Source organism: Lemur catta, chromosome 12, assembly GCF_020740605.2.
Source record: "Lemur catta isolate mLemCat1 chromosome 12, mLemCat1.pri, whole genome shotgun sequence".
Classification (NCBI taxonomy): Eukaryota; Metazoa; Chordata; class Mammalia; order Primates; family Lemuridae; genus Lemur; species Lemur catta.
The window spans coordinates 39,303,356-39,320,518 of record NC_059139.1 but is presented as its reverse complement, the minus strand read 5'-3'; the positions used below and the strand labels follow the sequence as shown (position 1 = coordinate 39,320,518).

General features: G+C 33.3%; 1 protein-coding gene across 4 annotated transcripts in view; it reads right to left on the bottom strand.

The window, feature by feature from the left end:
• The window catches only part of IPO11 (importin 11), a 159,146-nt gene that overhangs the window by 64,590 nt on the left and 77,393 nt on the right, over positions 1 to 17,163 (bottom strand). For all 4 annotated transcript variants that reach the window (XM_045566227.1, XM_045566229.1, XM_045566230.1 and 1 more), the window contains exons 23-25: positions 11,640 to 11,716; positions 5,674 to 5,753; positions 5,155 to 5,235 (exon numbers count right to left, since the gene is read on the bottom strand). In XM_045566227.1, coding sequence (XP_045422183.1) covers positions 5,155 to 5,235; positions 5,674 to 5,753; positions 11,640 to 11,716 — 238 coding nt within the window. The remainder of the gene's footprint in view (positions 1 to 5,154; positions 5,236 to 5,673; positions 5,754 to 11,639; positions 11,717 to 17,163) is intronic.

The following is a 17,163-nucleotide window of genomic DNA, read 5'->3' as shown; positions in this document are numbered from 1 at the left end:
CCAATTTTTAACTCAAGTATTTGTATCCTATTAAGTTACTACTGGCATACTTACAGAGAAATTGGCTTAATCTGTAGCTTGTGTTAAACATTACAAGTATTTGACTATATTTGGAAGGTGACTGATCTGTGCTAAATCATTCAACCAAAAATCATTAAGTATATAACTGAGGGAGTCATCACCTTTTTACATTTCAAAGGAAAAGAAAGAAGAAGTAGGTTTTTGCTGCTAAAATTATAGGAGTAGTGTTGTATAGTAAGGTAATTTGGAATTTTCAGTAAGAAAAAAAATTTAAAAGATTGTGCTATTCTGAAAAGCAAAAGAGAATAAGATACAATTAATTTTAAAGAACCAGATAAGATCCATAGTTCTTGATAATAATATACTATCATTTTGTAAGCCAGCTGCTTACTTTTAAAAGTAAATTTAATTAATGTACTCTTTATTTCATATAAGCATTTATGTAGAAGAAATGGTCAAATAATAAGGGAGAACAAGGCGATTTGTTTTGTTTTTCTACAGTCAAAGATCTTAGCAACTAAACAAATTATTTGGCCTACAAGTGTATTTCCCCATTTTCCCCCAAAGGGAGATTGTATAATGAAACTACATAATTTTATTATATAATTAGGCAAAAATAGCCATCTCTCATATCAGCTTATTACATGCTATGTAGCACTGTTGCAAGTGCTTTATATACATAAGCTCAAGTAATCCTCACACATCAAACTTAGGAAGTAGGTAAAGTCATCATTCCCATTTTATAGATGGAAAGTGGAGAACAAACAGTAAATTGCCCACATCACAGAGCCACGAAGTAGCAGAGCCAATATTCTAACCCTGGCAATCTCACTTCAGTGTACAGTTTTACCTGCTAGGCTATACTCCCTCTAAGTATTTTGCCAGACTGTAATTACAAAGTAGTAATAAGGAACTACATATTTTCCTTAGGACATCCTAAAAACTTGTCTCATTTTTGAAGGATGTTTCACAATGCCCATTCCAAATAATTCACATTATTAATATCTTTCAACCATAACTTTAATAATGTTGCAGAAACTACCCCCCAATCAAAAGTTTCAATTCAAATTTGGTCTGGGAGGAGTTCTGAATGTGACAAAAAAACCTTTTCTTAATCACTTAGAGTATGTGAATTATAATTTAACAGAGAATTTCAGATATTACATAGTTACAGATTAAAATAATCATTTGGTATAGCTCCTTATATAATAAATGAGGGAACTGAAGCCCAGAGTATACTCAAGAGGTATATAAGTAGCAGAGCTCGGTGTGTAAACCAAGGTATACAGGTCAAGGGGAGAATTCCAAATTGACCTTAGTATACTTGAGAGAGGGCATTTCCACTGGATGTGCAATCTTAACATAAAAATTATTGACTCCCTGCCTTTCAAATCACTTACTATGTATGTATTCAGAGAAAATAGAGTACATACTTACTGATCTTTGGATAATGGAGAAGTTCACAGTATAGTAAAGGAGAAAGATAAAACACACACACACTAAAGAAATCTATAAGGCAATATTAAAATGACATGGCAATTTTCTCCTGTTTCAATCACTCCTACACTGCCAATCACTTTTTCCTGTAGTGGTCAGAATAAAGTCCAAAGTGCCAACTCCTTGTCATCTCCTCCACCTCCAGAGAAGAAATTGTCACCAAGGCAAAGGATGAACCTGAGATTGTATAAAACCGATGAAGTCCCTCAATATAATTATACTGCCACTATGTCAGTTTGGTAAAGGTATAAATGCAATAAAAATTCACAAAAACACTTTAGTAAACAACATGTCTACTTACAAGCACTGGAGCTAGGAGAATATGCTGAAATTAATATGGGTGATGAAAGACAGAAAAGTGGCTGTAGACCAGGCCTCAAGTATCAAGGGTCTCAACGAACCACATACATAGCTTCCTGCTATTACCCCTTCCCAGCCCACATGCTTGGTAAAAGTGGCTTATACTCCTAACTTTTAGTAAATTCCTTACTCTTAAATAAAATAAAGCAAACAAACAAACCAAAAAAACCCTCAAGAACTTATGAAATTAAAACCAAACTGTTCTGCCATATTTTCACTCTTATTCACTGTCTTTTTAGTTTATAACATTATTTTGGTTTTAAATTTCTATCATGACTCAAATATAAAACAGCAAAAATCAGAGAGTGCTATTCAGATCAGGTTCTGCTTATTGCCTCTACACACAAAAGCTATTTTTTACATTTTAGGAGGAAGTCCTTCTTATGAGTTGAATTATGTCCTCCAATAAGATATGTTGAATGTGACCTGTACCTGTGAATGTGACCTTATTTGGAAATAGTCTTTGCTGAAGCAATCAAGGTAGTTAGGTTGGGTCCTTAATCCATTATGATTGATGTCCTTACAGAAAAAACAGATACAGAGACACTGGAGAACATCATGCAACAATGGAAGCAGAGATAGCATGATGCATCTATTTATAAGCCAAGGAATGCCAAAGATTGCCTGCAATCACCAGAAGATAAGAGAAAGGCCTGCAACAGATTCTCCCCTAGAGACTTCAGAAAGAGCATGGCCCTGCAAATACATTGATTTTGGATGACATAATTAATATAAATATTATAAATAAATTTCTGTTGTTTTAAGACACCGAAGTTGTGGTACTTTGTTCTGGCCTCTCTAGGAAATTAATACAGTCCTTAATGATCTCCTCAAGCTCATTCCTTTCTCATCAATTTATAATTTAACACTTCAGTAATCGGACATATGATCCCTCCAATTTATAGACTCTAAAGTTGTTTTAAATAACACCATCATCCCCATCCTCAACAGACAATGCTAACAGTACTTTCCTGGCCTTTGTCTTGTTCACTTCTCTGCAGTATATAATGGCGTATTAGCCTGATCCACCCGAGTAGGATTTCCAGAATTAGCAAATAAAAATATAGCCATGTATCACTTAACAACAGGGATACGTTCTAAGAAATGCTCAGTTAGATATCTGCTTCATCCTGTGCCAACATCATAGAGTGTACTTATACAAACCTAGATGGTATAGCCTACTGCTATAGGGTATACCAGTAGTAGTATAGTAATATAGCCTACTGCTATAGGTACCATATAGTCTAGGCTATGGTACAGCCTCTATTGTTCCTAGGCTACAAACCTGTACAGCATGTTACTGTACTGAATACTGCCAGCAATGGTAACACAATTGTAAGTATTAGTGTATCTAAACATAGAAAAGGCACAATAAAAAATACCATATTATAATCTTAGGGGACCACTCTCATATACAGGGTCCATCATTGACTGAAATGTTAGGAGATACATGACTGTATTATGGTTTATCTGGCAACCCTAACCCCTACTCAACTTTTAAGACTTGGTTCCCATCTCAACTCCTTCTCCCTAAAAGAAAATGTGCTCTGCAAAATGCTGGGTTAGATGACCACTTCCATACTTTCACAGCAATATAAGCAAACAGCAATGGTTCCTAGCAAGAAGCGTTTGTGAAAATCACCTCTTTTTGTAAAGATGAGAAACTAATGTCCTATGTTCTACCTGAATTTTCAAAAAGTTCACCAGGTGATTTTGAGATGCTTCGGACCCAGAACCACTATTGACATAAAACTGAATACTAACTGGTTGTTTACTTGTTTGCAATTCTCAACAGATGTAATTACTCAAGAGCAGGAACTACAGTTTTTCTAACACCTACGCCCAGCAGACAAAAGCGTTGAATTCCAATACCAGGGGCTGGCAACTTATGCCCATGGCCCAAATCCAACCCACTGCATGATTTTGTAAATAAAGTATTATTGGAACATAGCCACTCTCATTCATTTGTATATTATCTAGGACTGCACTCATACTACAACAGTAGGCTTGAACAGCTGAGACAAAGACTGTATGGCCCACACTGTCTAAAATATTTCCTATCTCATTTCTTACAGAAAAAATTATAATAGCTGAACCCTGACCCATAGGGTGAATGACTGAATAATCAGCAAATGATACTAAATACAACCAATTTAAAGTCAAATTAATTATACATATTTACATGGATATCTAGAGTTTTATATGTGTCTATAATATCTTTGAAGTACAGAACCTTGTAAGCTCAGACTGATGATTACTCTTCTCAGATACACAATATCTAACATATTGATTAATATGAAATAAGACTTTACCATCTATACAAACTTTTACCCACTTAGTCCCCAAAGTATACTTTGGATTGCTGCTATAATTGTTGTGATTAAATGCATTTCTGACACTGAATCTCTTTGGGCAACCACCTTTTCATTTCACTGATAGGAAGTTGAATTGTTTTTGGATCTAAGGCAATGCCGTGATTTTTACATCGTTAAGGGCTACTTAGTTATGACAGTAACACCTCACCTAACCAGAATTCAGCTTTCTCATCTCACTTAGAACATAGCTGAGAAACTAGAAACAAAAAAGGGGATACTTTTAACATCTTCTCTCAAAGTTCATACATAAAGAATATATGTATGCCTTACATATATATAAACATATGTACATGTAAAGACATATACATATATGTACATGTAAAGATATATTTTAGTATACGTACATTTGTGGGGTTTGGGTTTATTTTTTTTTTTTTTTTTTGAGACGGAGCCTCACTCTGTTGCCCCAACTGAAGGGCAGTGGCACGAATAGAGGTCACAGCAACTTCGAACGCCTGGACTCAAGCAATCCTCCCACCTCAGCCTCCTGAGTAGCTGGGATTACAGGTGTGAGGCACCATGCCCAGTTCCTAAATATAGATGATGTCAACAAACTTGGTACTCTAACTATCATAGCCAACTCAAACAAAAACTACCAAACTATAAAGGGAAAAGTTGTCCCAAAAGCAGACTAACAAAATGAAGGGCTGAGAAGTATCATATATCACCAGTCATTGGACAATTTATAAAAGAATTAATCCTCACTATACAAAGGTCTCAAAGTAAGAAACATCTCAATCAGCTCAGACCTTGTTACAAATCCAGAATTGCATTTTAACAAGATGTCCAGGTAATCTATATGCACCTTCAAATTTGAGACCTCTGGTCCAATGGTATTAAACCAACTGAATACTATTAAAAGAAAATACCCTGTCCAGAATTATAGCAAAGATGATAATACCTTGAGCACTTGAACTTGGCCTTCTGTAGTAATTTCCTTTAACAGCTCACAAAATGACTGACATAGACCTACTGCATATGTCTGAAATCCAATCAAAAATCAATATATACATAAGAATATATCTATAATATCAAAAAAGCATAAAATTCAATTTGAGACTCATTATAATGTATTTAAGGATTATTAATAAATAGTAAAGGTCTAAGCATATAAAGTTTCAATTAGAACTCTTAGGAAAAGTTAAGATAAAAAGATTATACCTAATATAGTTTATTGATACACTGATTCTTATAAGAATATACGGATATATTTATTTATATACCACATTCTCTGTATTAAATAACAATAGAATTGTATGCATCACATCTGCCCTGCAGTGAGGAATGTTCACAATGTTCCGTTCCCCAACACCCTGAAAATAATAGACAAATCTTAAACTTTGAAAAGACACCTCTTCATTTCAAATGAGAAATAAATAAATAAACAATTTCTTATAATGCATAAACTACTGCAACATACCTGTAAAAATTCTGTTGATGACAAAAAGATATAACCATTGATGATCTTAAAGCAGGTTCTGAGATTTTCTGAACTTAGTTCTGCCAAAACAATAAATTTGAACAAAGGGGGGACAAATTAGTTTAAATGAAGTGATTCGTTTCTATTTAAAACTAAGTTAAATATCCTTCTTTACAAATCTTTTCAGAGTGCTATTCAGACTACAGTATCTATAGATATCTACCTAAAAACTCACATCAACCTATAATTTAATGCTATCTCATTTACTTTTCAGTAATTGAAACAATTTAGAAAAAGACCAAACTCTGCCTTCTTTTTCCTTTCAGAAAAAAGGTAGATAACCATTTGACCCAACCTTTTAATTCAAACTAAGCCTTTAGTGCTAGCATGGCAAACAATATACAACTGAATCATTTTACCATTACCATCATACTTGACATCTGCTTAAATGGGTTCACTCAATGAGCATTTACTGAGTGTTATTGCACTGGCACTAAATATGCTGTCTTACAAAAAGATTCCCCATTAAACTTGAAAAAATTATATCACGTTTAGATATTCTCAATCCTTTGGCTTTATTCTTCAAATCTGCTCCCCTAAAAAAACTTACACACAAAAAAATGTTCTTAAACATGTAGTTATCAGAACAAGATAGGAAAAGTATATTGTTCTTATTTCAAGTGGAAAGTAGAAACTATTTTGTTAATGTTAAATATAAGCAAATGTTGATGCAGTGCTATTTTACATGTCTTGTTACATAAAATAGTACCATACAATACAGACTGTATATATAAAATCATACAGATCAAATCATGACCCCAAAGTATCACTATGCCTAAAACCTGCCACACTTCATTGTAAATATTTTAGAAATCTATTCTTGCAATAGGATAGATTTTTTTTTTTTATTTTTTTTCTGGCAAAATATTAGCCTAGGCCTATGGATGATGTTTTAACTCATAACTAAGGAAAGTGAGAAGACATTCTATTTAGATTTGAATTTTCCATCTGTTTTCAAAAAAGAATGCAATCCTACCCCTTAATAAAATGTCTTTTATTAAGGCATTAGTTCCTATACACTTTAGGATTTGACAGACTAGTTTTAAAAAAGTGGAGAATAGGAAGGGGACAGAGAATGACCAGCTTGTTCTTAACACTATGCTAATAAAAGACATTCTTGAAAATAACAAAATTGCCATCCAATTATCTTTTTACAACAAAAGACAAAAATTTCAGGATAAAAGAGGCCTTTATAGCAGATAAAGTTATCCTTATGAGAAAGGACTGATTTTAAAAAGCATACAGCCCATCTCTTCTTACAGGTATCTAAAAAACTATTCCTGGATCAATCTATACAAACAAATACTTGGGTGATTAAGTCACTTCGTACTGCTTTCCATGCCTTCACTACGCCTAGGATAGCTTTTACTAAATAATCTTGGGCGTGTTAAAATCAGCACATATTAAATATTCATATTGAAAATAGCCCTAAAAGTAATAAATTTATCTATTTTAAGGAGCTGAATGTTGTTCATTTCACCATGAGTTCCTAGTGAGACTCAAAAGAAAAACTATTGTCTGGCCCTAATACCAGAAAAAGTTATGCTCCAACCATACAGGAGATCTGTATTTATTTTTAGACACTGAATAATTTAAGTCTATGGTTGTCGACCAGGGACAATTTTGGCCCTTACAAGACATTTGGCAATGTCCGGAAACATTTTTGGTTGTCATCACTAGCATCTGGTAGGTAGAAGCTGGGAATATTATTAAACATCCTACAATGCACAGGAAAGCTCCCCACAATAAAGAATTACCTGGCCCTAAATGTCAACATAGTCAAGATTGAAAACCCTGGATCTAAGTGATTAGGTTGTTCTTTTCACAGACTGCTGGACAGCTCTCAGGTAAACCTATGGCCCATCAAAGTATCTATTATAGTATGCTCTGTGAATATATATGATTTATACATATCGTTGTGATTTTATTTTATAATCTGTTCCTCTGTTTTTCTCTACGCTTTTCCTATTTTTAATTTGTATTTTCATTTTACATTTATATATTCCTTTAAATTTCTATAGAGAACAGGGAATGAACAAATTATTAAATTCTGTTATGGAAATTCAATAGGAATCTAATGTTTGACAATATGACTACTTAATGCTTTAATTTTGGAAGTGTGACTAAACCAGTTTTTTCTTTTTATTTCAAATCCTGATAAAACATGAAAGCTAAAATGTGTAACATAAGCTATATTATCATGAATTCAGGTTGAGAAAAGTCCTTTCCAAACTAGACAGGCAGTTACCAGCAGAAAAATTTTCCAGTTCAAGGAATATCAGTTTGGCATTCACAATAACATAGACAAGAGCCACTCAGATGTTCATCTTATAAGTAATGAAAATACTAAGTAAATCAGCATTATAAAATAGATTTAAAGGATAAAAACTATTAGAACTAAATTAACAGAATTATTTTCAGTTATACCCTCTAGATCTACTTAAAATTTCTCAGGTTCTATTTACATTTAGGAAAAAGGATATAAAATGAATCTTAAGCCTTGGATTTACTCATATTTAATTAACATATCTTAAAAATCATTAACTTAAACATCTTAAAATGTTCAATATTGTTGGTTTTATATATTTTAAAATAAAATGTAAAACTTCCTGCCAGTTATTTCTGCTCAGGAAAAACTAATAGTTATCATATTCATCAAACAAGTTGTTAAAAATCACTGATTTAATTAAAACAACATGTTTTGGCTGATACCAAAACTGATTATTAATTTTGATCTATGCTCTTAAAAGATTAAAATAGCCAGGCACAGTCCTCATAATTCCAGCAATTTGGGGGGGCTGAGACAAGAGGACTACTTAAAGCCAGGAATTCGAGACCAGCCTAGGCAAAATGGCAAGACCCCATCTCTACAAAAAAAATTTTTTTTAAATAGCCAGGTATGGTAGCATGTGCCTATAGTCCCAGCTACTCAGGAGGCTGGGGTCCTAGGATTCAAAGTTTCAGTGAGCTAAAATCATGCCACTGTATACTCTGGCCTGGGCAACAGAGCAAGATCCTATCTCACTCATTCATTCATTCATAAACTAATTAATTAAACATTCTGGCTATATTTAAATATACATTTAAAAACATATCTGAAAGAATGTATATGCAAAAAGCTACACGTCAAACAACATCAATTAGTTGTGTGATACTTAAACAAAAATAAAGTTAATACTGATGTCAAGATATATTAAACCCACACAGATATAATTTATAAATAGAACTTCATATTATTGATGAAATACACATACCACAATACATAAAAAAATTATACATAATCTTGTTTTAAAAGATAAAAGTCAAAAATAAATAATTCAAAAGTACCCACATCACCTACATGCATTGATACTTGTTATAAAATACAGAATTTTTAAAATCTTTAAAAATTAAAAAGGTTTAAATCAAATATCCATTATCAAATAATTGAAATTTCATTAGTTCTTAATTTAGTTACATAACAAATCCTAAAGAGCCAGTCTGGCAGTAGTATCTTTTTTCTTTTAAAATGGTAGTAACGTTAATAGGAGTAGCTGTAGCAGTAATAAATATAATCGCAAAACACTTAAATAGTGCTTACAATGTGCCAGATGTTATTCTAAACACATAAAAGTCCTTACTGATCTGATAAGAATTACGCATCAACTATACAGCTTTTTATGGCAAAACTACACTAAAGCACTAATCTAAAGCTACACTAAAAATAGTGTCATATGGTTATATAAGGTTAGTCATGCATTTTTTGTTTAAATCTCTTCTTTCTGGCTACCAATCCCACCTCGCACCATGCTAAAGGAATTGTACACTGTAAAGGCCAGGAATGCTGAATTTGGGGTGGAATATTAACACAAAGGTGAAGTGAGACCTCTGTGAAATCACTCAGTTGTGAAAGCAGCTGAATCCTGTTCACGACAAAGTTGATAACGGGCCTGGTTAAGGTTTCCAGTCCTAGGCCAAGTATAAAGCAGCATGTGGATTACCCAGCATGGCATTGCATATGGTCTCCAAGTTAGGGAAAATAGTAATAAAAAGGCCTTCATCAGAGAGCACAGGGAATTGAAAAGGGCATTTCCTATTCTTTTCTCTATGATCACAGAAAGACACAAACTTTTTCTAGGAGACCAATGCCTACTGCTCCCGACTTCGTCTTTAGTATTTTTCCTTTTGTGTGGATGCTAGATGATTAATAGCATGGCTCTTTGTTGGAAAACAAATGGTTATTTTGTTTATGATTTAAGATCTCACCTTACTCTGAGGAATAGGATAGAAGAACAAAAAAATTCAGAGAAAATGTGAAGGAGTAATCATATATCTAGCCATCATGGTCATCCAACAAATAAGGAGAGAGTAAGTTTTTAAAATTAGTAACAATTGTGCTTTAGCCCACATTTGCTAATATTTTCAAAGGGTGACTATTTTTCTGGTGTGTCATTATACCTCAGTCATATTTTTGCCTCTGATAAAATTTCTCAGTAGGAATACATTCTCAAAACAAAAAAGTCTTCAAATATCACCATAATAATTATGCCATTTTTCCTGGTGTTTTTGTATCTAAATGTCCTCTCATGACAATATTAAACTATTCAGTTAGTATCCCCAAAGTTCTAATGAACAAATTAAAGATGTTTCATGGCAGAATCTTGAAGAATGGATTCCTGAATTTCTATAACCCTGAAGACTTAAGTTTTACAATATGAATTGTAGTTTATAAACGATCAAAATATTTTGCAGATTGCAAATTAATCACAGAGCCAGTAAACAGCACCCTACATAATTCTTTAAATACGCCATAAGTTTAAGGTATAAACCTGCAACTAGTAAACTCTCACACAAGACAGCGCTACAAACAAAATATCATTTAAAAAATTTATGCTATTATATACTTGAAAATGGTAGCTGATATGTAACAGAAAAATATGGATTTATTACTATTATTTTCAAAATACACATTCAGATTGGTTTATGTATCAAAAGTGTTGCTTAAAAACCATTAAACTTTATGATTTTATAGCTCATTCATAATACTTCAACAAAAAATAATTTCCTAATATTTAATAATCTTTATTTTTTTGGTGGTGCATTAGCTAATACAGATAAATATATAGAAAGATCATTTGTAAACAACTGATAGCACAAAATCCCTTTGTAAAAAAAGCGGGATAAAACCATAGTGCCCAGAATATATTATACTATATTTTATAATATTGTCTTCTAAATCTGCGGTCCCCAACCCCTGGGCCGCAGACCAGTCCGTGTCCTGTTAGGAAATGGGCAGGAGGGGAGCAGCTGTCAAGCAAGCAAAGCTTCATCTGTATTTACAGCCACTCCCCATCACTAGTATCCCTGAGCTCTACCTCCTGTCAGATCAGCTGCAGCATTAGATTCTGCATTATGGTGAGGTGTATAATTATTTCATTATACCTTACAATGTAATAATAATAGAAATAAAGTACACAATACATGGAATGTCCTTGAGTCATCCCCAAACCATCCCCCTCACCCCTGCCCCGTCCATGGTAAACTCTCTTCCATGAAACTGGTCCCCAGTGCCAAAAAGTTTAGGGACCGCTGTTGTAAACAGTTTATGAAACTGCTATCAAACATAGACATTTTAACAGGCAAAATTCAGTTTTAATTTGTAATTAGTTTCCTAAGAATACTTTTCTGGTTTTATTACAAATTTTCTCACTAGGTGAGGTTATTTAATGCTCCCTTTTAAGAAACAGAAATAATTCTAAAAAGTTATACAGAAAAATCTAGAAACTATTAAAACATTATTCAACTTATTTGTCAATATCAGGGACTTTACTCAAAAGGGAAGGTATAATTGAAAGTCAGCTAGCTATAATGACCCAAAATTATGGCTGCATTCAAAAACATCAATAAGTTTATGTTTTAACACATACCAAGAAGGGGAGACATATTCTGAAATATACGAAGCAACTCTGGTGTAATACATGGGCTGTTTTCCAATGTTACTAACCTACAAAGAAAAAACAGATAATTAAATCACTTTCCGTGCCCATTAAAGCCATTAACTCAACTTAAATATAAAAAATGGTCTCATCTAAAGGAAGAAAGAAAGTAGACAATACGGTAAGCTACAAAAATCATCTTTCTATGAAAAAAATTACCAAATACCTCAAAAATTAAAAACCTACTACCAATTGTGTCCTATTTTCTATATACATAGCAAAGGTGATAGGGAAACTAACTATAAGTGACCCTTGAACAACACAGGTTTGATCTACACAAGTACACTTGTATAAGGACTTTTTTAAACAAATGCAGATTGAAAATACAGTTCAAAGGATGCAAAACCCAAGTACACAGAGGGTCAACTTTTCATATACCCAGGGTCTGCAAGGTGGACTGAGGGACTTGAATATATGTGGACTGTGGTATGTGCAGCCGTCCTGGAACAAATCCCCTGTGGATACTGAGAGAAGACTGTATATACTAAATATCTGTAGTAATGAACATATAATGATAGAGCAAAAGCATAATAATTATGGATTGGTCATGGAGGGATAAAAATTATTTTGCTATTCTGATTTTCTTGATATATTCCTCTGCCAAATGTAATTGATGTGTCCTTCAGTGAGAAACTAGGCTAATAAATTGGTAAAACAATCAGTGCTAAATGCTTAATAAATACGAACTAAGTACAACAAAGGCCAATTACATGCCAATCTCATCGCATTATCAACATAAATCAATCAATGTATAAAAAATACAACATATAGGAGTAGTAGTTTATCACAGAAGTGTATGGTTGGTAGATCTATTCACCTCCCCTCACCCTCAAAGAAATAAAAGAGAAAACCTACAGTTGTCACAGTAGCAGCAAGAAAGGGGGAAAAATCCTATCAAAATCTAGTATTTGCTATAAAAATATTAACTGATTATAAATAGAAAAGAACTTCCTTAATCTGACAAGAGAGTATCAACCACTCACAGCAAACACACTTAATGATGACATGCTGAAACCATTCTCTGAAAGCAGAAACAAGGCTGGGTGTGGTAGCTCACCTCTGTAATCCTAGCACTCTGGGGAGGCCAAGGTGGGAGGACTGCTTGGGCTCAGGAGTTTGAGACCAGCCTGAGCAAGAGTGGAGACTCCAACTCTACTGAAAATAGAAAAATTAGCTAGGTGTTGTGGCCTGTGCCCAGCTAATCAGGAGGCTGAGGCAAGAGGATCACTTGAGCCCAGGGAGTCTGAGGTTGCAGTGAGCTACCATAACTCCACTGCACTCTACCTGAGGTGACAGAGTGAGACTCTCTCTCAAGGAAAAAAAAAGAAAAAGAAAAGGCAGAAACAAGCCTCTAAAAACACTCTCTATTACCTTGGTTACCTTCACATTTATTCAGTGTATATATAGAGGGCCTTTCACATAACATGCCAAGTGTGTTAATAAAAGATATAGGCATAAGAGAGGAAAAAGTTAGTATCTACTATTTTTAAAAATGACCTATAGAAAAGAAAGAGAGGGAGAAAGAATTTATAGACAAATTATTCAAATTACTGAGAGAGTTCAACAAGGTCACTGAATATATGAATGCACACATAAAAATCAACTGACTTTCTTATATCAAAACACACATTAAGATGTAAATGGATGATGTTCTCAGAGTCATAGACACAAAAATCCAACATCATAAAGATGTCAATTTTCTCCAAATTGTTAAACAGAATCAAAACAATTTCAATTCAAATCCCTATAGGGTTTTCCCTAGAAATTAAGTGAGCTGATTGTAAATGATATAGAGGGCAAGTGGCCAAGAACAGACAAGAAATTTCCCAAGAAAAGAAAATGTTATATAGATGGGAGGACCAATGGGGTGAGAGGGTAGAAGAGAGATGCTTGATTTACCAGACATTATAATTTACTTTACTGTATAATTAATACAGTAAAGAAAACAGAAAGCACAATAAACATACTCTCCTTGTCAACAAGTCCAGATTAAGGTTCTACTTGAAGCTTGCTTCTTCTCTCCCATTTTGTCACTACCTTTAAAGCCCATTCAGATTACTGTCACTCTCATTTCCTATTATTGTCACTCTCATTTCCTATGCTTGCTTCCACAGTATAAATCACGCTATTCAAAAGAGGGGAAAAAACTTAAAGAATTTAAACTACTTAAAAAAAAATGACAGGGTATATAACTCCAGATTAAACTAACGAAGACAGGGAAAGAAGTGACGCAGACAAAGTGAAAGCACTATTGTTTATCACCAAAAAGGTGGAAAGTGACTATTTTGAATAATAATTCCATAAAGCTACGTAAGTAGATCTCTGACTAGAGAAATATAAAATTTAGTGTTACCCTTCCACAAAAAATATTGAAAAGAGAAAGCATAAAGTAAAAAGACAGACTATCACTTCAGCAAATAAATGTAAGACATTAAAATTCTATTGAAGTAAAACATCTTTGGCTCAGTTAAAACATAAAAGATAAAAAATTTGCTCTTTATAAAAGACAAAAGTAAATGTCAAACAGAAAAGCTAAAATATACAAGATGAACAAAGATAGTTAAGTCAAATCTAAACAAAATAAACCATGACAATATTAATGCCAGATAAAACTTAAATGTAAAAGAACTAAAAGGAATATAAATCATTGCATACATATATTATATAACATGATGCTTCATGAAAACATCTGAGATTTTAAATACCATTTTTAACATTTTAACAATACGTAAAAGTACCAGAATACCAAAATTTTGCAGTGAGCAACATTTTTTAAAACGTACAGATCAAAAATGTTACAAATAAAAAGGGATACTGACACAGAAAACTAAATAGGATATTTTAATAAATCAGTGTCAAGAAGAAAAAGCAAAATCATAATGTGAACTACCCAACTGACAAGTTAAAAAGAATCTATGTAAAAATCTATATCTTTGACACCATCACTGCTACTATATTGTGAATATATTACCAAAATGGAGCCTTAGTCCTTAAAATTCACATTAAGTTAAAAAAATTGTATAAGCCACATGTTGTAACTCTAATGTAATAAATCCATATCTGAATCGTTTGCTTTAATAACAGCAAGAAATAAACAGTGTTAGGCCAAAGAAATCACTAAAAAGCTTGTAATGCTACCACTAAAATAAAAAATAAGGACATTATATATCCAAACTTATGGGAAATAGGCAATTATACTCCAAGAGAAATTCAGCTTTAAATATTTTAGTACTTAATAAGAAAAACAAAGATACTGCCGAGTGTGGTGGCTCACGCCTGTAATCCTAGCACTCTGGGAGGCCGAGGCGGGTGGATCACTCGAGGTCAGGAGTTCGAGACCAGCCTGAGCAAGAGTGAGACCCCGTCTCTACTAAAAATACAAAGAAATTATCTGGCCAACTAAAATATATATAGAAAAAATTAGCCGGGCATGGTGGTGCATGCCTGTAGTCCCAGCTTCTCAGGAGGCTGAGGCAGTAGGATCGCTTAAGCCCAGGAGTTTGAGGTTGCTGTGAGCTAGGCTGATGCCAGGGCACTCACTCTAGCCCGGGCAACAGAGCAAGACTCTGTCTCAAAAAAAAAAAAAGAAAAGAAAAAGAAAAACAAAGATAATAAATCAAAACCAAAAGAAATATGTATAAACTAATAATGGAGGAACAACCTCAAGATGTCATTAAAAATAATTTACAATTATAAATTATATTTTATATAAATTAATTTATAATATTAATCAACAATTTAATAATAATTACATATTTGTACTAAGAAGAAAGGCTAAAAACTGAGCTAATTCTTAGAATATAGGTCAAATGACAAAGAAAAGTAAACCTAAAGCAAATATAACAAGAAAATAATAAAGAGCAGAAATTAATAAATAGGAAAAAAATATACAACAAAGAAAAGCAAAGCCAATTCTTTGAAAAAAGAAAAAAAAAAAAGAAGAGGAAAATCAAAGCCAAAATAACACTAACAAATCTCTAGTGGGACAGATCAAGAGGAAAATAAGGAGCAGCCATGGGAGAGAAGGGGATCACATATCTCAGCAGTCACCAACCTTTTTGGCGCCGGGGACCATTTTCATGGAAGGCAATTTTTCCATGGACCAGGAATGGGGTTTGGGGGGGCGGTGGGGATGGTTTTGGGATGATTCAAGTGCATGACATTTACTGTGCACTTTATTTCTATTATTATTACATTGTAATATATAATGAAATAGTTATACAACTCACCATAGGTTGGGGACTCCTGACATATCTGGTCCAAGAGTTTCAGTCTGTATTCATGACCACAAACATCAACTGGTACTGATTACCCCTAATAAGTTCAAACTGACATAACTATTACACTTTATGCCTCTAGACCTTGCATTCCCCTCACCAGCCTGCTGTTGCCCCATGTCCATACTCCTCTTAACAGTAAAAGCTCTCAAAGAAGTTATGAATGCTCACAGTCTGTACTTACTTTTCCCCAATTCATTCTTCAATCCACTCCAATTCTCATTTCCTAGAACTCCAACGAAAACTCTCCTATCATCTACATGTAGCCAATTTCACTTCTCTGTAATCTTGCTAGGAAAATCAGCAACATTTGACCTAGGTCACCACTCTCTCTTTTAGGAAATATTCTTCTATTTTGGCTTGGTTTTCCTACTACATCAGTACATAGCTCTTCTGTGTCTTCAGAGATGGCTCCCCTTGTGTCCTCAAAATGTTCAGTTCATTAGGGTTCTGCCCTAGCCAAAATGTTCTCTATCTTCCATTCTCTTCCTAAGCAACCTTATATATATTCTCAGGCTTTAAATGCTATGTACAAAGTGTTAACCACGTTAGCAAACTACCACAACCTCACAACAGCCATGTGAGGTAGGAATGATTTTTTCACATATTACAGATAAGGAAATTGAGGCTCAAAAGGGAATAATTTATTTAAATGATACATCTAATACAGTGGTATAACTGGGATTGGCACCCACATCTGTCTAACTCCAAATATGAGCTTTAACTTGCTAAGAAAAATATATGAAAAAATTTGTGCCCCGATTCTTTAATCTAGAGAAACTTAACTATTAATAAATTTAGTAATTTTTTTAAAAATTTGTCCTAATTATTTTCATTTACATATACCTAAAGGATAAGGGGGAAAAATTTACCATTAACAGAGCAGTACATTTTTATTACCTGTTTATGTAATCCTTTAAAAATTTATACAATTTAATAAGCACAATATATTAAGTTTGTAATACTGACAAGTCTGAGTCTATTTCTTTATCATATTTAAATTTTTTCTAATATTCAACAACATATAGTATCTATATGTTTACAAAAAAGTACTTAGATGCCAGAGATTAATATTTTAATTTATTATCTAGAACAGGGGTTGGCAAACTACAGTTCATGGGCTAAATTCTACCCACATACTTATTTCTGTAAATGATGTTTAATTGGAGCACAGCCAT